Genomic DNA, 20,867 nt, shown 5'->3' with positions numbered 1-20,867 from the left:
TAAGCAGCCCTGCAAACTGTTTCACTCGCTTGAGGGGAGAAGCACTACATCACTTGAGTTGATCCATTCTGACCTTTGTGAAATAAATGGAATTTTAATTAAGAGTCGTAAAAGATACTTCTTTACTCTTACAGATGATGCTACTTTTTTCTGCTATGTCTATTTTCTTAGAACAAAAGATGAAGCATTAGAATATTTTAAGATCTATAAGGCTGAGGTGAAAAATTAGCTGAGGAAGACAATAAAGAGATTGAGGCCTGACCGAGGTGGGAAATATATTCCTAGGGATTTCTCCGAGTTCTGTGAAGAAAGTGGCATAATCCATGAGTGTACGCCACCATACTCACTACAGGCCAATGGAGTAACCGAGAGAAAGAATCGAACTATTTGTGACCTAGTTAACACCTTGTTACAAAGTTCTGGTATGGCTAACTCATGGTGGGGTAAGGTTGTTCTCACAGTTAATTTTGTCCTGAACAGGGTCGCTCCTCGAAATCACGAGGCAACCCCTTATGAAGGATACAAGGGGAGGAAACCAAATACGTCCTTTCTTCGCACATAGGGATGCTTAGCCAAAGTACATGTTCCCCAGTCGAAGAAAACAAAATGACCAAAGGATGTCGATTGTGTCTTTTTGGGGTACGCAGTACCGCCTATAGATTCTTAGTGGTCTGTTATGAGGTCTCAGATATTGATGTCAATTCAGTAATGGAGTCTCGGGATACAACATTCTTTGAGCACATCTTTCCCATGCGAGGGAAGGAGATTGTTGTTGATGATCTTTTAGTTGATGACCCTGCTACTTAGAGTGTCAATGAAACGGCTCCTGAATTGGAACTCAGAAGGAGCAAGAAGCAAAAAACTGGAAGATGACATTGCCACCTTTTTCGTGGATGATGAACCACGAAACATGAGGCATATGCTTCTCCAAAAGCGAAGTACTGGAAGGAAGCAGTCTGTAGTGAGATAAATTCCATCATCACTAACGGAACCTGAGAGTTAGCAGACCTCCCAGTTGGTTGCAAGCCAGTCGACTGCAAATGGATCTTCTAGAGGAAGCGCAGACCCTATGATACTATAGAAAAGTACAAGAACCAATTAGTGGCTAAGGGTTTTATGCAAAAGGAATGTGAGGACTATTTTGATACGTATTCTCCTGCTGTCAGATTGCCCACTATCCGCGTGCTCTTAGCACTAGCAGCTTTGCATAATCTCCTTATGCATCAGATGGATGTAAAGACCGCTTTCCTTAATGGAGAGTTGGATGAGGAGATTTATATGCAAGAGCCAGATGGATTCGTGGTAATAGGACATGAGGGTAAAGTATGCATACTAATAAAATCCATGTATGGTCTCAAACAGGCCTCTAAGCAGCGGCATGAAAAGTTTGGTACCACACTGACCTCAGCCGGCTTCTGTGTAATGAAGCCAATAAGTGCGCGTATTATCGTTATGGCGGGGCAAGGTGTCATTCTAGATTTATATGTGGATGACATATTGTTGTTTGGGATAGACTTGAAAATGATTAACCAAACCAAGTCTTTTGTATCTTAGAACTTCAATATGAAGGATCTGGGAGAGGCTTGATGTAATTTTAAATATCAAGCTACTAAAGGACGAGAATGGGATAGATTTAAGTCAATCCCATTATGTGAATAATGTGCTTACACGTTTTGGTATGATAGGTTGTAAGCGTGTAGCCACGCCATATGATCCAAATGCTAAGCTAAAGAAAAATATAGGCCATGAGAAAGACCAGTTAAAATATTCACACGTAATAGATTCTCTTATGTACTTGGTAGTGTAACTAGACCTGATATCTTGTATGCAGTATATAGGTTGAGCTATTATACGTTCAACCCAGGAGATGATCATTGAATATAACTGGAGAGGGTACTTAAGTACTTGAAGGGGGTAAAGAACCCAGGGATTCACTATTCTGGGCAGCCTACAGTCATAGAGGGATTCAGTGATTCCCACTGGATCAGTGAGTCGGATGATATGATGGCTACGAGTGGATATATTTTCACTCTAGCGGGCGGAGCATTGTCTTGGAGTTCATCTAAACAGACCATCCTTACTTGCTCTACGATGGAGGCTGAGCTAGTTGTGCTAGACTCAACCGTCGTAGAGGCAGAATGGATCTGATAGCTCCTTTCTGACCTGCCGATATTGGATAACCCAATTCTGGCTGTTCTCACCTACTGCGATAACTAAACCGTTCTGGTTAAGGTGAATAGTAGGAAGGACAATATGAAGACTTCGAAGTATATAAAACGATGACTCAAGTCGCTAAGGCATGTAGTAGAGACGGGTATAATCGTTGTGGATTATATTCAGTCTGAAAAGAACCTGGCAGATCCTTTCATAAAAAGAATGGTTAGAAAGATCATTCAGACAACATCAAGAGGAATGAGATTATTAGCCACTGATAAGGTTCACACCATTAGTAACTTATCCTAGTAGAGCGGAGATCCCCTGAACTAGGATCTAGAAAAACAAGCTGTGTGGACACAAGAGCAACTGAATCCCATTGGTTGCATTGCTCTTCTATAAGGAGGGATGAGCGAACAACTCTTAATGAATTTAGTGCCAAATGGCAATAGAGATCGTCCTACAGGACCTCTAAGAGAATTTACCTATATGAGTATGATTGTGTAGTCGCAATCATAGAGAAGCTAGGTACTTCTCTACATGATACTCATGAATAATGATACTCGGACAAGACCATAACATCCAACTCGAGAGCTAAAGGTTTGACAGCCTAGTACATAATTTTATATGGATGGAAGCTTTTACACTAAGATAGAGGATCAAGATGTAATCCTCCTCTGTCTGTTCGAGCCAAAGTCTATATTACTGGGTATTGTGTTCAAATCCGGAAGGTACACTCTACTCAAATTATGTATATAAGATCGGATACTTCCAACATTAAAATTTGGTGGGGAATGTATATTTCAGAAATTTTAATATGAGAAAATTTCATTTGTGGGCCAAATCGTAGCAATCTGGCTGGGCCTTTTTCTTTCTTTGCTTGGCTCAGGCCTGCAATCGCCCAACAAAAATAGCAACTAGCTGCTAGGGTTTGGAGCTCAGGCACCGATTGAGAATGGGGATTGGGAGCACCTGGTCGGAGGCTCAGTGGCAGCGGTGAAACAGCCATGCTCGAGTCCTTCGCACGTCCGTGGGGGGGGGGGGGCTCTGTGGCGTGACTGGAGTCGTTGCTAGCCGTAGGATCCGCCCTGGGCCACTCGATTGGAGGGGATGGCGCATGCGATTTGGAGATGAAAATCGCCAGCCTCGACGTGTGTGCATGGGGAGCTTCCCTTTTATCTACTTCCCCTCCTCTCATCGGTGGGCAGAAATTGAATCGCATTTTTCCTTTCCCCTCTGTTCCTTCTTGGTTCGCAATAGCGAGATTGAGCCCGAGGTCGTCTCGTGCTTGATTAGTGCGCTTGGTGCTAGGAAGAAGTTGTTGGTGGCTGGAGCTGCACAGCTAAGACTCTCCCACACGTGTAGTCATAGTGTTGAGAGGCTTTGTATCTCCATTCTCCTTCTCACCAGCGGCAACGACGGGCGATAGGATTTCTAGATCTACGACTTTTGAGTTTCTCTGTGATTCTTTTATCTCCTCCCTTGTTCTAAACAATATGGTTGTATGTGCTTTAATGATCGGTGATGATTAAATGCACTGAAACTAGGCTTGTTATCTGAGTACAATATATGTAGATCTGTGTAGTTCTCTGATAGCTTGATTGGCATAGGCAGTTGCTGAAGGTTGTGATTTGGTGCTCTCTCATCGGTCTGTATACCAATTTTTGGGACTCTTGTTCTCAGTACTCCCTGTTAGCTTTGATCCCTGGACTAGTGCTGATATAATCTTTGGTTCAGGTTAATCCTATTTTGTTTGATATATTAAAGAGCAATAGAACTTGATGGTTCAGTAATTGTCATTCTTGCCCTGTTGGTATGCTGCTTTGTAGATTCTTGCCCAGTTTTTATGTGCCGAATGAACAGCTTGGGAGCAGGATTTTAGTTATTCTGGGCCAGATGTTAAGAACCATCTAAGAATAATTTTTGTAACTACTTTCTGTTCAGTTCATTATTTTCCATGATGAATGGTGTCTTTTCTTCTAAACTGTTGGCACTTTCATGTAAGATCATGTTCGTTAAATATGAGCTGTCAAGCTATTTTATTTTTATATGTGGGATTGTGTCCATGCTCTTATTATCACATTTTGTACAACAATTGCTACATCAGTCTATGAACCAGAGTTTTTAATCTCGCAACTGGTACAACAGAAATGAACAAGAAAGAGCATAGTCCCCAGAGTTGGTGCAACTACACATCAATTTAGTCTCGTAAGGGGACTCCACGGTTCCTCAGTCCTTCCAAGAGATCTTTGCTTCATCCATCAGAAGATGTGGACAATATCATAGGCAAATCTGCTCATGTCAAGGATGAACTCGAGCACAAAAGTTGACAGTATAGCTATTTAAAGCCATAAGAAAATTGGGGAAATAATTGCATGTTTTTATCATATGCAAAAGAAGCACAATGAACTACATCACACACCACAATGCATCGTAGACATCCTTAGGCAAAGTGCCTACAAAAGTATAATCTCACAATACTTTATGTCCGTGCTATGTAGGATTTGTCATTTGTCAAGTCCCTACACAATTACACCTTATCAATTAAGCTGTTTAAGTTAATTTAAATGATGCTGGACGCCTGGGACTGCGTACCAGAAACCAAATTAAGCCTATCAACCCACACATACAGCAAACAATGCAATTAGAGGAATATATTTAGAAGTTAGAACAGGCTTAAAATATCAAGGATACGTCCAAAACAGCACAAAGGACTGCAAAATACAAAGAAAAACATGTTACAACATTATCAAAAAAACACAATCAGGCAAAGCTAATCATTAGAAATTACTCAGAAGTCAGAATAGAAGCAAATATGCAAAGTTGATGCTTGTTCCAACTAAATTTTGGGTTTTATCACCATACTGAAAACCTAGCAATTGCCTCTGACAACGAGGTAAACCTTGTTGATGCCATACTATCCCTAGCTTCAAGACTTTTAACAGCTGGGTAGAAGTAATAGTCATTTCAGGGGAAAGGTAATAGAGTGTTCTAGCTTCGATGGCTTCCAAAATCCTAGACATGCTTCCATGCTACTCAACAATGTAAAATATTGATAAACACATCAGAAATATAAAATCCACATAAATGGCACTGCATGGTCTTGACATGCTTACTATGTTCTTGAACTTCTACTGAATGATAAAGGTATGTAATAAATTTCTACTAGTTTTTCACAGCTCCAATAAGGCTTACCATAAGGCCCCCAAGGACTCCTTCAATCATAATCCTTTTCCAACTGTCAAAGTAGGTATGAACCGAAAATTTGGCCTTCACCAAAAGCCCGAGAGATGCAACCATCATCACAAGAAAGTATAACACAAATCCCATCAAGCCTGTAAACCCCCAGATTCCAGCAACAACTCCACTAATGATAGACAAGAATGTCCGGCTGCAAGGCACAGAAAATTTCCTCAAGTCAGCTTGGTGCATTGGTGTGAATGAGTAAAAAAAAATTATATGGATAACGCCAGATGAGGTTATGGAAAGACTGATAACAATGGACATGTATTCAATCAGTATCTAGTTGGGCAGGAAGTAGAAAAGAATGCCCTCACTTCAAAACTTTCAGAACTTTTAGGCGGTGAATGAAGCCCACTAAGGGTGTTGCAGAGTGTCCACTTATCACTACAATTGAGTAGATCCTAGCATAGGTATGACAAAACTACAGATTTGAACCTATGTTCGGAGGATCAAGCCAAAATGTCTTGTGGTATAGCACATGAGACGCATATGGACACATGGTACCACTCAACTCCTCTCCTTTGCTCATTTTTTTAATCTATTTCTCAATTCAACCTAAATAAATGGTTACACTCGACCGCTCTCTTTTGCTTATTTTTCTGGTATACTACTTCTCAGTTCAGCTAAATGAAGCAAGGGTCGGAGTCTCAGTCACAAAACAACGAACTTCATCTATTTGCCAACAGAACACTGCGAGTACAACTTCAGACCCCAGCAAAGCGGTTTAACTCGAAAGAACTGGTAATAGATAAAAATGCTCAAAAGTTTGCTTTTCGTAACACTTCAAAATTGCATGTTTGAACAGTTGATTGAGAAATCCCACTCCAACAGTCTCGTTGCCACTTCTTCCAATTGCAGTACCAAATACAGTGACTTCTGTAGTTCTAATCATAATTCTAGTGCCAAAAATATTTTTATCCTTGCCCTGTCAATCAGCAACATGTAGTTAATAATTTGATCCTACACTGAGAATCCAAGTTACGAACTTGCCTCTAAACATAAAGCAGCAAGATCTTGGCAGTAGGATGAGACTTTCAGGTCGCGCAAAATCGAAATCGAAATCAAACGAAACCTAGATAAGCCTACTGACCAGATCAGATCAGATTAGGAAACCAATTTTTTTAAGGGAGAAAAGGACGGGAGGAACCTGTAGTTGATGGATTTGACGTTACTGATGAGGTTCTCCGCGTGGAAGATCGGGATGTCGCCGGAGACCCCTCCGCCCGCCGCCGCCATCTTCCTGGTCAGTTCGAGCTGTGGATCTGCGATTCTGCGGTATGCAACTCTTTGCATATACACCCTCGAGTATTTTTGTTTCGTGTCCGAGGACGCCACTTATCCTTTTACTTGTTTTTTTTAAGATAACGACTTCCCCTTTTACTAGCTGACTCCCGAACAATGTCCTTATTTACTCGTGTACAATGGCATTCAATCAAGGAAAAACGTACATATATTTCATAAAGCCATATGTTTCCATGGTTACTAGTTGAAATGTCTGTACTTTGCAACGGAGAAATACATATTACGCTGATCCAACGCCATCGACTTTTCTCAGTGCATCCATTGCGCTTCACATTGTCTCGTCTTGTGCTTCTACTAATGTGCTTCTCCTGCACCAGTCTCTCAGTTTTACGACTATGCGTGACCAAATCTGATATAGATTGTGCTATGGTTGAGCTGTATCGTGTAGAGAAATAGGTTGAGAAGAGTTAATTTGTTAAAAAGAAAAGTGTTTGATTGGTTGTATTTATCTAAACAGACTGAGCTAAGTTTATATTTGGTTGACTGAATTTGATACCGTATGAGTGGATGAGATTGTGATTAGTTACTTATATGAAATTGATTTTATGATCCTGAGAAGTGAATCCTTCTACATGTCTATATCCAAGTAAGGCTGCGGAGTAAAACTCTTCACTTCCGCGTCAAGATGAGGTAGTATATTTGCACCCACTAAATCATACTGTAATAATAGATGCAACTCAACGGACTTTTTTTTTTCAGAATTCTACACATCAATTGGGCCAAGATGAGAAGATCTGAGGAACCAAATACGCCCTACGGTGGTTTTGTGAGGATTGTCTAAAAACGATAAAATACATGAGATTGTGCATCTTCTGCTCAAGAAAACTGATTACTTGAGGCTATGATCTCAAACATTTAGTCAGTCGTCAGATTTATGGTCTAAGAATGGGCCAATGGCCTAGTAGTGAAGGTAAGGGTGTTCACTAACAGCTACTTAAGTCACATCTCCAAGGTAATGCGGTGTGCCTTATTTATTTAGGGTGTGATTGGTTGATGGGTGAGTTAGGCCTATTTGCTTTATCAGGTCAGGTTGAGTTCGGACAAGGAGATGTAGGAAATGGTTATTAGTGTGGGTGGATTCAGAGGTAGTCTAGTAGGTCTAGGATTATCTTATATTTTGGTCCAAAAAACTATTAAGTGTGTAACACATTCAAATCTATTACAATCGAAAAGACTTCAAGTCCAAGTTCAACTATCCAAGTCAACCCATTAGCCATTGCAATCGAGTGACGTCTAACCCTCATTCCTAGATGACTCGACTCTCTGGCGGTGGTAGGCAGTGGCGACCGGCGAACATGCATGTGTATGGTGGACGATGGCAGGCATGTGTGCGCGTGGGCGACATGGCACGGTCAGGCATGGCGGTATGCGGCACTTCGGCGGCTGCAGGCTGGTGGACACATCACTCACTTGTGTCTCGTCTGCAAGCTGTTTACCTGTTGCGATCGGCAATTTGGTAAGCATCTTCATATTTTTTCATATTGTTCATTTGTGATGCACTGATGTTGTATCTGGTTCAGCTAAACAGTAGTAAGCCAGTAACTAAAGCTGCTTATTAAGAGGTAGCTTAAAATGATGTCTATGGACTATGGGTATAGAGACTTATTCATATGTATATAAACACAAGATATCTGGTGGGATTCAGGAGATCTCAGTGATCCTCAATTAGAAAAATCAGAGAGTGAGAGAGAGAAATCTCAAAGTGATCGGATTCTATCATAAAATATTAACTAACTGAGTAAGGATGATATAATCGAGACTTTTATGACCATGAGAAAGTGTAAAGTAGGGTTCTAAGTATGTATTGTAATCTTCTATCTATGTAAGACTTTATTTCATATTTAAACTATTATATTATAGTTTTTTGCAAATTTCAAACTTATTGGTTGAATTTATGATGTTGAGAACTTTTAATATATTCATATTGTATTTTTAGCAAATTTTATACTTGTATATGAGATTTGAAAATTTCTAACGAACACACCCAACGATTAAATTATGGCTCCACCACTTGTGATTGATTCTATATTTGTTGACAACCACCATTTGGGGGGATAAATGTTTGGTTGGAGATAATGTTTGGTTGGTTACATGAGTGTATTGACCGTGTGTGAAAAAAAATAAGATACACTAGAAAAAATGTTAGAATAACCTTAATTTTGTCACACTACATCTTAATGGCTCTTATTTATCTTAATCAACTTTAAATGTTCACTAATATTACTTGATATGCACTAAATCACCGACTAATAGAATCATCAGCGCAACTTGGCCCTAAAGCGGAATCTTGCATCTGCTCGACCTGACCGCTTTATGCATACAGCCAAGAAACCCAAAAGAACGTGTTTTCGTGCACCCTGGCTCTAGCCCACCAACTGCTATCCTTAAGATATGGAAATGGCGGTGCTTCTTTTCTTACTGCCGAGAAAATATGGCATCGAACATCTAGTTTAAGGCTTACTGGACATTTTCCATGGCCTCAAAGGTCGAGTGTGCAAGCACTCGAATGACATTAAATGCTCCATCGCAGCAGGTAACCTATGACTTGCAGCGTGACTGGATTGTTCCTTCAGCAATCATCTGTCACAGCGCGGCTAAACTTCTCCCTTTTTTGTTGGAAGGGCTAAACTTCTCCTTGACACAAATTAAGGGTCTGTTTATTTTAGGTTGTTTATGCCTTCTATTTTTGTTAGAAGCTCAGAAGTTAGAAGTCCAAATAAATGAGTTTGCTGAAAAATGGTTTCTGAAGAAGTTATAGATCTGCTTCTGAGAAAATGAACTAGAAGCTGAGAATAGCTTTTCTGAGAAGTAGTGTGCTGAGAAGTCAAAAAATTATTATAAAATACAACTATTAAAATCAAAAACAGATTTTCAGATAAAGGGTGCAGCCCACCCCATCTAAAGTAGCCTGAAATTCGTTCCTCTACAATCCAGAGCAGTCCGAACATGTACCACCCAAACAAGCAGACCCTAAGTTAGCCCATAAATAAGATATAAAAAACGTTGGTAGCGAGGAATAAACGCTATCAATACGAAGTAGTAAGAAATAATGGATTGGAACTTAGATGCCACTATAACACTTCTTATGTTGCTATAGCGCTTGTAACATTGCTTTAGGAGTACTATTTAGTCACGACAGTGGTTCTTCCTAACGTATTATTTCTTTAAAATTAATTTTTCAAAATTAATTTTTTGTCTTACTACCTTGATGTATGTATAAGTTATACCTAGAAACTCTAAATTTTAATTTATTAGTCTATTTTGTATTATTTTTATGATGAGAGAAAGATGTAATATATACACTATTACATAAAAAATTAAGTGTTCTTTTAAATACCGTTATTGAAACTTAGCAACCATTATCTGTTATTGCTCTTCTAATGCCAATTTGCTAAACCCGCTATCCGCTATTTATTAGCTTGCTCATTACCACACATGATTAACTGCATCATCTGCAGATGACGACACGATGTGAACCGAATTGTAGTAAAAAACCGATGGAAATTTGAGATTTGAATTCAAAATTTTCAAATCTGAAAAAATAAAATAAAATAAAAATTTCTAAAAACACTAATGACAATTCTAAGAAATTATGTGATTTAAAAAAAATAATATTTGCATCAAATATTGTGGATGGGAAGTTTGAAAATTAGAAAAGAAGAAAAGAAAAAGAAAAATGGCCAAATTGCTTCGGCCCAGTGGCCCATTTCGACCCACCTTTCTTGAGTGCATAAGGTAGCTCTCCTCCCCGTGTAGCACAGTGGCACTAGAACACTTTCCTCTCCTCTCCGAGCGGCGCAAAGGTGAGCACCGACGGATCCACTGCCGGCGACGAGGAAATCACGCCAGAGATGTCGAAAACCAAGCGGACAAATCGATATTCGACCGAATCGAGTCGAATATTGCAGTCAGACGAGCGGGCGCTGTCGGGTTCGGCGAGCTTCGAATATCGACAGTGTGTTTTCGGTTTTTTGAAGAAATCGGTCAAATATCGAGGTTGGCCGAGTGAGCGCCGTCTGGTTTGGGCGAGAATCGAATATTGAAGCTGAGAGTTCGGATTTTCGAAGAAATCGGTCGAATATCGAGGTAATCGGTCGAATATCGTGCTCGACATCTGTAAATTGTTTAGTTGTTCAATTTCTAGTGTGGTTAATTGGTTAAAGTTGTCATAGTAACTATTACATCTGAGTAACCGAGAAATAAAGCAATTTATAGGAAGAGATGGAAAGAGCCCTCTCATCCTCATTTGGAACATCATCAATCTCAAACGTTCTAGATGCAAAAGTTTGACATCTAAATATTTATGTTGGTTTGTAGTAATCGATGGCAAACAAAGACGTGGTATGGGAGCATGGCGAGAACTTGTAACTAGGATTTAAGTACAAGTATTGTCATAAGGAAAGGAAAGACGGTGGTGCCACGAGGTTGAAACAGCATTTGACAGGGCGCGACACTAATGTTATACATTGCAACTGGGTTCCTTTTGATGTACGTGATTACTTCAGATGTGAGCTTGATAGGATGGTATAGAAGAAGAAGGAAAGGTATGAGTCAAGGTTTCGGAGGGAGGCGGCCCACATAGATTTGACAAGCGATTGTGAGGAAACGGAAGAGGAACAGATGTAGCGTGCCATGGCCCAATCTAGCGAGGATGTAGAGTTCAGGAGCCGGGTAGGGGACTTCTACGAGTACGGTGGTGGCAGTGGGACTAGTAGAGGAAGGGGTGGTCCTACCAATGTGTTGAATAAGATGTTTAGGAGGTCATCTTCGATGAGGGAGACACCGAGTGTAAGGGATTACAATGTTGCAGTAGCAAAAGGCCCCGTATAGCAAAGAATTGACACTGGGATATGGACTAAAGGGAGAAAGAATGCAAAGACAGCTATTGGTTTGGCATGGTCCAATTTTTTCATACTTAAGGTATTCCTGGTAGAAGGGTGGAGGACATATTCTTTGTTGTTGTAGTGAAACAAATACATAAATGAGGTGAGTGATAAAGTTTGTAATGAATTTCTTTCTTTCTTGTTTACTTATGAGCATCTGTTCTATGATAGGAGAGAGTGTCCATCTCCAACTGATCGGGATATCAATGGTAAATACCTAGACGAGAACGAGGAAGAATTGAAGAAACGATTTGACAAGTGAAAGCTAGAATGGCCAGAGTATGGTGTGACCATCATGTGTGATTTTTAGACTGGACCGACGCACATGAGTATTATTAATTTCCTTTTATATTGCAATGGACGTATATTTTTTCACAAGTTCGTAGATGTGACTGGACCGACTCACATTGAATGAGGAGAACAATTCACTCAAGGACTGGATAGAGACCGGTAGATCAAATGTTGCCCCAGAGCTTGATGAGAAGGACACAGACAGTGACAGTAACACACCCCTACCAACTCGCCTGGTGGCAGACACAGTGAACCCACACAATTTGCAATAGGCGACTCGGGAAACTACACTATCATAGTGGACTGCTAAAGTGGTAGATGATACACACACATGAGAAAGAGGAAGAAGCAAAGTGCACATCAAAAGAAGAGCAAGAAGATTAAGGGTAAGGGTAAAAAAAAAGTGCAAAGTGATTCGAGCATGCATAGTGACTCGCAGACCTCAACTTACCAAGAGTCTAATGACAGTAGCTCAAAGACAGATAATTGTGACGATGACGGTCAGGAAGGCGGTGCTCCTCCACGCCCATCCTATGTCGTTATTCCCTTCCACTTCACTAATGAGGATCCGTTTACGCATGCCATATAGGACTATGACCACGGTGCCCCATCCTCACAAAGACAAGTTATACCGGGGGCAAATACACAGTGGGCGCAGGGTGGCTATGATGGATCACAAGATAGTGTGAGATCTTCTAGCAACTATGGTATGGAGAGTAGTTCTGGATTGTATCCGTATCACTATTATGTCCCCGATGCTCAGTCACAATCTCATATTTAGTGGTCTATGAGTGGCAAGACCCTGACTTTTATATCATATTGCAAGGACAATGGTCAACCACTTATACATTGATAGGGCAAAGTTGGGCAGAGTTTAAGGCTGAGTTGCTATCTACATGACGAATAATGACAATATCCACCGAGGAGTACAATATGGCAAGCCAGGTTCACGATGGTGGAAGCTGGTGGCACTGAAGGTGATGTTTACCATCTAGAACAAATTTTTAATTTTCTACACATAACAAAATATCTGACTATTTTTTTTCATCTTGTAGGTTGCACATGGCGTGGATGCAATGAAAACTACGAATCATCACTTTTGGTAAGTGTGGATGGTAGATTGACAGTATGTTAGTATAAAGTGAGATTGTGTGTAATGTGATTGTGTTTTACTGTAATATATGTGTAATTCAACATATTTGCTAATCTATAGTGCCACTAATCTAATATATGAACATATTTGATGAGATAATAGTATATGATGGTGATATTACCATTAATTTCTATTTCTCTGCTTATCAATATCTAAAATATAGCAAATGCCATGCCGATTTTTTTCTCTCCTGATTTACCTTATTTTTCCCATAATTTTCATGATTTTTCCCTTATTTTTCCTATTTTTCTGATTTTTTTGCACTTCACTGAAATTCGAGAAATGCAAATAATGCATTCGCTTTTCGAAGAATTCAATCGGTTTTTGATATTTTTGAAATGCGAAGAATTCGATCAAATATTGGAAGAATTTGATCGCGTATCGAATAAACCGATCAAATATCAAGATCCCAATTCGATCGGATTTCGACTCGGTCAACCGGGTTTGATCGCATGAATTTGTTCAATTCTTTGAATTTTCGCTCAATTTTCTCGCATTTTGCGAATATCGAGAATTCAGCGGGGTCGCATTTCGGTGATAGTAGGCATTTTCAAACCCTGCTTACCAGTCCAATTTTTGTTGGTACCATTCAAAACGAGGAGAACTGGTAGGGAAAACGGGAGCGCATCCCATTCGGACGCACGCAGGCCCGCACCAAACTAGCAAAAGAAAGGGTGAAACGAGCTCGTGGCCGGACAGGAAGTACCCATACATTCCGAACTGGGTCCTTTGGCTGCAAAAAGCGGCTGCGTTTCTTGACTCCTCCCCGCCGTCCGTCCGAAAGCGCCCAATCATTCTGATCGAAGAGGGAGGGGATGCCTGCAGAGTACACAAGCACACGCGCTGCTGCGCAAACATGCACCACTACCGCCGGCCGGGTTTGTGACTGCGAGCGAGCACACTCGGGACAAGCCACCAACCCAAGACCTCCCAAAAAAGGGCGCGCCCGCAAGAGAATCTAGCCGTTTTGACCACTAGCCGAAGCTTTTCTGTCCGCTGATGGGGACTCACCCTTCTCCCCCTGTTGGTGCCACGCCAAGTTACGGAGCAATATTTTAACAATTTATGACATAGCTATCTAAAAAATATATTCGATAACATATCATTCAAGTAAACTTTGTACATTTTTCTAAGCACAATATCACATTAGTCTTTCATTTCATGCATCAGTACTCAATATAAAAGATATGTAAAGGACAGTATATCACATGATCACATAACATAAATAGAAGAAATGAACTTTGTCTTTTATTTAGAAATTATGATTAAAGATTGTCGAGGGTTAGTCCCTGACAATGATACCGGGGTATACTTGACGACGGGTGCGTGATCTGCAACCTGAGACCATATATCCTAGCTGCGTGCGTGTGATGATCTTATAGGGAAAATGACCATATTAGACTATGTTTGTGATTTTAGTGATTAATGATAACATAGTCAATAGAAATAATATATTTGCTAAGAATATATGCTAGTAGATCTCATGGATGTAATATATGAAAAAGTCATCAAAGTCAGGACAAAGTTTAGTTGAATTGGAAAAAATTCCAGGAGAAATAAACTCACTGAATGGTCCGATGTTCACATAGATAAACACACTGGAGTATTGTGTCCAGAGGTATTTGACCTCACTGGAAGATCCAGTGCCAAGTGTTTGCTAAACACCGGAGTATTTCTTGGTGACACGTGTGTAAAATGGACACAAGTGCTACGCCAGACGGTCCGATGCTATGGAAGTGTACACACCGAACAATGAATAGTATAAAGAGGAAGAAGAAGTAGAAGATCCCACCGTATATTCTGGTGATTGATTTGAACACACCGGAGTATTATTGAAAAAGGGGAGAATGCAGTGATCTCACCAGAAGGTCCGGTGCTCTGAAAATCATCTTACCGGAGTAATATTTCCAGAGAGTGTTGCACTGGGTCGGTTGGCCGAAGACAACCCACCGGATAGTCTAGTGATGAAGATGCGCACACCAAAGACTTCACCGGAGCAATTTGTGCAGAGGAGATGCAGAGGCTCGGATGGCTCAGATAACTCACTGTAAAGTCTGGTGATGAAGAAGAAGTTTACACCGAAGTGTCCGGTGTTCACAGTGGCTCGAGTGAGGTTCCAATGGCTAGTTTGTGAGAGCGTACTCGTCGGATGATCTATTGTTAGTACTACTATTTATACTGGATCATCCGATGTTAAGAGCTTTTCAGAGCCATTGGATTAATGGCTAGTACGCGGATTTGAGACTATAAATACCCTCCACTTAGTCATTTGAAGGTGTGGCGTACAGCTGGAGTCCGGAGAAGTTCATATACACCTGAGAAGATATCCAAGCCACCAAAGTGCTTAAAGTGATCATCCAAGGCAATTAAACACAAGATTAGAGAGTTATTAGTGCTTATAGGCCTAGAGAGTATGTTGCTAGGTGATTGCTACCTAGAGAGTGGATCAAGGAGTGATCCAAGCTTGTACCTCTTGGTACGCCGGTACTTTGGAGTCTTGGTGACTCGCCGGCAAACTTGTTGACTCTCCGACTTGGTGTGGAGCAGCGACGGGAAGCATGTACGGGGACGCGAAGATCCTTGCCTTGGTGGCTTAAGCTCCAAAGTGATCAAGACGGCAAGGAACCGAAAGAGAGGCTAGGTGAGACCTTGCCTTGGTGGTTTGGTGGCTCATCCAGGTGGAGGCTTTATCTTTGTGACTTGGTGGCTCAAGAGTTGTGACCGGGTGCCGACCAGAAGCATATCCTTTGTGGAGCTCCAACATGGACTAGGGGTGATATTCATACCATCGATATCATGGGGAAAAAATCCTTGTACCAAGTTTTCTCTCTCTACCTTATTTACGTTTCCGCATCTACTTACTTGCAATTTACCTTATTAGATAGGTTGCAAGCGCTTTGATCGGTAGAGTAAACACACTAGATAAACCTAGAGTACATTTAGATAAGAATTGATATATGTTTATCTTGTGTTATTTTTAGATCTAAAATAGTTCTAAGTGTCCTAATTCACCCCCCTGTTAGGATTTCACCGATCCCAACAAAACTCAAGAACACCGAGAGTTATCTAGGTTCGGGCTTCCCTTGGGATAATAGCCCTACATCCTGTGTATTTTTTGATATAGGTCCGAATTTAACTGGATACCTTCTACCTCTTCTTCGTATCTCCCTTCCTTTATATATCCGAGGGAGGGAGGAGTCACATAGGAACCCAAGCTAGACCCAGGCCTAGCTAATCCTTCTAACCTATGCCCATTATTACGGCGAGTGGCCGTATTCCACTTTCCCTATTGGTCTGCAGGGCCTACGCTGTTGGTTCCACGCCCGCGTGATCCTTATCGTCTGGTCTACCAGGTCCCGTCCTGACGCGCCATATGTGCCCCTGCAAAACCTACTGCCATACTTTGTCAGGTCATCTTGTAGTGTTTAATGCTACGGGACGGGACACGACAAGCCTATACTGGTCACGCCTAGGTCCGTCCAAAATGACGACCTGGATAAGAGATAACACTTAAGTGGAAAATATGTAATGAAATTAAACTGATTAGACACATACCTACCCCGTGACTAGAGAAAACTGGTCACAGGGTTTCCATCTAAGACCCAGAGATTGGTCAGAGAAATTGGTCGTGTGATCGCTAGCTGGACGCACTGAGGGACCATGCTCCTACCTAATCATGACGTGTGAAAAATGTTGATATTTGACCGCCGTGGGTCCCCCTACCATGGGACTCTATTATTCTTTATAACGATAGTAGCCCTCAAGCTCCCTCGTGGATATGGTAGACTGATTAGTTAGTCATGCGATTGTGGTCGGACCCAGTCGTACCATTTGGGCCTCGGGTGAACATGAGTTCACCCAGGGAGTGGTTGGTGACATGGTCCACTTTCGCGACTGGCTCAGAAAACCACATCCCAAGGGGAGGTTAAATGTCCGAAGAGAGAGAATCCTGAGAGAGAGAAAAAAGGAAGGCATGTGCGTGGGAGAGGATCATGGGAGAGAGAAACTTTAACTAACAATGAACCAAAGGGAATTTTAGTTCCCCATGCGGCCTCTCGAATTCCGAAACGGCTGGGCTCGCGGCGGTTGGGATATCACGCTGACCCTATAAGTTGGACAGCTAAAGGCTCCCCACAAAACTTTTCGCCATCTCCCCAGTCACCAAGCCCTAGAGCCCAACGCTCATCGCCTTCTTCTTTATCAAAGCTTTCCTTACAGCCCCCCAAACATCCCATGGCACCGCGCACTGGCAACGAGCCCAACTATTCCAAGTCAAAGTGCACCTAGGCGAGGCTAAAAGTGATGTACGAGAGTCGTCTACTCCCTCACCGCCTTTCTTCAAGGTACCGCACTGGGAGGACACACCTGCTCCCTAGGAGGTGGAGATCGTGATGTTTGCCTCCTTCTTCCTGGCCAGTCTCATGCCATCCTTCTCCGAGTTCTTCACTACCATCGTTTCCTTCTATGACCTCCATCATCTTCACCTCAACCCCAACTCCATTATCATGCTGAACGTTTTTGCTCACATGTGCGAGAATTTTATCGGGGTCGAGCCGTGCCTCGATCTCTTTAAGTACTTCTACACGGCCAGGCCGGTGACTAGGCCAGCCACCGGGAGCTGTGGGTTTCGTCTCCGCGATGGCCTCGCCGGCTCATACCTCAAGATGGGCCTTAAGTCCTCATGATCGGGCTGGAGGGAGGACTGGTTCTACCTCAAGACCGAGAACGCCATGGATAATATCTGTGTGCCGAGCGGATCATCTCAGTACCACGAGGACTAGGGAACCACCCCCACGCCCACTACAGAGTTGTTGGTCCTCGCGGCCCGGGTCAAGAATCTCGTGAACACCGGACTGACGGGAGCAGATGTTGTCTGTGACTTCGTCAAGCGCCGGTTGTGCCCTCTGCGGAGGAGAGAGCACCTAGCCTATTTGTACACCAGGAGGGATGATGTCACTCGGGAAAGCTCCACAGGTAACGTCGCATCCCTTTTCATGGTGTTTCCTTGTTGATTGTATGGTATCTTATGTATTCCCTTTTCTTAGAGTTGGCCGATGATGTCATCGACCAGCGGGTCAAATTCCTGATGGTGGCTGCTACAAGAAGAATGGACCTTCGCGAAATGCTTTTCCGTTGTGTGATCTGTCGCATTTGGAGAGGGCCCTCCGTATGGTATGTCTGTCTTTTTCTTAGACTTTTTGATCCCCGATCTTTCCATGGGTTGAGGTTTCATAGTTCGAACCACAGCAGGATCTCCCACTGGTCGATGAATTGCGTCCAGTGACTGCCAAGGCCATGGTCGTAGAAGTTAGCACAGCTTGTCACGGATGTTGCCAAACTGCCCAGAGCTAGACAGAGGTTACGGGCGGCAATCTCAAGAGTGGCACTGGCCAACAGGGGGTGACCCACATTGCTCTGACCAGCCTCACCCTGACTAGGTGCCCACCTACCAGACATCCCTCGACCAGACCCCTTCTGCCCAGACTGGGAGTGGTCAGACCGCTGTCAGCCGAGGGTCTACGCTTAGGGGGAAAAGACTAACAGGGGACTCGTCTGTCCTGGATGTGTCCAAGCGCGTTCGTGCGTCGTCCGTAGGCCTGCCCTCCTCGAACCGCTGGTCCAGCGACTTCGTGAGGACCAGGCTCGAGCTCACGTCTCCGTGTCCGTGGTGAGTTCTCTGGTTGGTGTAGGATACACCGAATTCATATTCTCCTTCTGATTTCGTGGTTTCATTGTTGTTGTAGGCCTTTGATCGCTCCTATGGCCTTGTTCATGACTCCCCCTCCGGTGCCATAGCAGGGTGTTCTAGTCTCTCCTCCAGTGTCGTACTCGACCCCGGGAGCACTAATCATGACTCTTGTGCCGATGGAGCTGGTCATGGAGCTCGTTCCAGAATCCGACCTGCCCTCCATGGTTGCCTGTTTCCCGGCCTAGGTACGCAAGATGGTTGCCGACAAGGAGCCGATGGTGAGTAGGTGCACCGAGCCGGAGAGGCAGCTATCTCAGGAGAAGGAGGCGAGGCTCATGCTTTAGCAAAAGTATGGCGAGCTCCAGTGCCAGCAAGCTGCGCTCACCGCCGATAACCTCCAGCTCCAGGCGGACGAGCATAGCACCCACGGTCTTCTCTGGATGCCTTTAAGGCGTTGGCGGATCCCTTGGGGAAACTCGGGCTGGACATCATTGAGCCGCAGTCACGACCCACAGCCCTATCCTGGGCCCGCGCCACCAAGGTTCTCGAAGAGGTTTTCCGAGCTCTCAGGTATCCTCGCGGTGAGAGCCTCGGAGGACGTGGTGAAGACAGTGAGGGAGACTGCGGGGTACGATCTCTAGTGCTACTGCAGTCGTGACCCCAACTTCAATACGGATTTCATTCAGGAGGGAGTCGCGGTCACCAGACTTGAAGCCGAGGAGAAGTTGCAGCAAGAGTGCCAGGGGGTTGTAGATTTTGTAGAGTCTATTTTTAGGGTGAAGACTTCCGAGGAGTAAGAACCGGGCAGTAACTCTGGTTTTGTAATATATTTGGATGATGCCTTTTGTTTTCTGATAAGCTTGTGTCGCCACTGTGGTCGTAGAATCCACAACATGTCCGAACCTAGTGCTCACTCTGAGTTCTCGACCACGCCCATAAACGGAGAGCGGCTAGAGCCGACCGGCCCCTCTATTCGCAGCGTGCCCTCGACCATGCTTATCGATAACTTCGGCAACCAGCATACTCGGAAGGCGGTGGCTTAGTGTGAGCGGGGTTTTGCGGTCGAGCAACCGAGTCTGCATGGCGATCTCTAAGGTATGTTGGTCCAACCGTCCGAGCTACGTGCAATCTTAGGCTAGCCACGTAATATTTTGACCAGCTGGCTCCTGCATGGCTCTTGTCCTGTAGGTTGACTAGCTTGTCGGGAGGAGCTACTTACGGTATGGTGGGACCTAGCTCAAATGACTAGGGAGAACGACCAACAGTCATAATAGTTCTACGATTGCCTCAGCCACTTTCGGAATGAACTCCTCGTGGCGCGGAGGGACCATGAGCAGATGGTCAGGGAGAGCGATGAGCGATGTGAAAAGTTCTACGATCTCCTTAGCCAGGCTTTTACCCCCTTCGACTCATTGCTCCGGTCCACCAATATTCAGGTTCGCCCGACACCCGGGAACACTGTGACTGGTCATATTGATTGGTTTTTGACGACCTACGAGGAGGCTTGTGATCCCGAGGACAGGCTTCGTGTGACGGTGGGTGACCACTTGCTGGATGTTGGAGCCACCGGCGTCTACCTTGCCTTGGCCTGTGTCTAGGAGCATTTTCCAGACATTTACCTTTTCCCGGCAGTTTCTGAAGGCTTTACTGACGCTACGAGGACCATGGAGGAGCTTCGAGGTCAGGCTAACCTATATCTGCCTGTCATTCATTATATATTTTGGAATGTTCAGTTTGATCCTCTACCACATGTTTTTGGGTCCGTATTTACTGAATAGAAAGTTAGCGCCAGCCCCAGGGTTTGGCCTGGGTAGTTGCTTTGTAATAAGAAGACCTGTTATTTAAGCAAGTTTTTCCTATGCTCAGGTAGCGAGTAGATTAGGAATGCTTGCTATGCATGGGGGATCACGTTGCACTACTCGTGAGTTAGGTTCCAAGTGCTCATGATGGCTTAGCGTGACAAGCCCTTCGGCGGCGACCAACGCTCGACCCAATTTTGGGCCTGTGGCCTTATGGTCGTCAGGGTGGCCCTCAGCACGACAAGCCCCTCAGTGGTGACTAGCGCTCGACCCGAATTGGTACCCGTGGCCTTTTGTTGTGATCCGACGAGCGTCTATACCTTTGACTTTGCGTGAGTGCCTTACTTTTGTTC

At 43.4% G+C, this 20,867-nt stretch overlaps 1 protein-coding gene across 1 annotated transcript; it reads right to left on the bottom strand.

Annotated features, from left to right (window-relative positions):
• Positions 1-4,165: 4,165 nt before the first annotated feature.
• LOC133918213 (uncharacterized) lies at positions 4,166-6,709 on the bottom strand. Its single transcript, XM_062361971.1, has 4 exons — positions 6,545-6,709; positions 5,350-5,545; positions 4,849-4,868; positions 4,166-4,446 (listed from the first exon to the last, which is right to left on the bottom strand). The coding sequence occupies exons 1-4, from the start codon at positions 6,688-6,690 to the stop codon at positions 4,416-4,418; spliced, it is 393 nt and encodes a 130-aa protein (XP_062217955.1). The 5' UTR covers positions 6,691-6,709; the 3' UTR covers positions 4,166-4,415.
• Between the last annotated feature and the right edge of the window lie 14,158 nt (positions 6,710-20,867).

Source organism: Phragmites australis, chromosome 1, assembly GCF_958298935.1.
Source record: "Phragmites australis chromosome 1, lpPhrAust1.1, whole genome shotgun sequence".
Taxonomy (NCBI): Eukaryota; Viridiplantae; Streptophyta; class Magnoliopsida; order Poales; family Poaceae; genus Phragmites; species Phragmites australis.
The sequence above is the reverse complement of the archived record's forward strand: the minus strand, read 5'-3'. Positions and strand labels throughout refer to the sequence as shown.

Bases quoted from the DNA above. Each gene is read 5' to 3' on its own strand.
- LOC133918213 (XM_062361971.1), bottom strand. From the start codon at position 6,690: ATGCAAAGAGTTGCATACCGCAGAATCGCAGATCCACAGCTCGAACTG. The intron at 5,546-6,544 runs GTTCCTCCCGTC...TGTGCCTTGCAG, and splicing joins GTCAAATCCATCAACTACAG to CCGGACATTCTTGTCTATCA. The intron at 4,447-4,848 runs GTATCCTTGATA...TGACATGAGCAG, and splicing joins TCCTTTGTGCTGTTTTGGAC to ATTTGCCTATGATATTGTCC.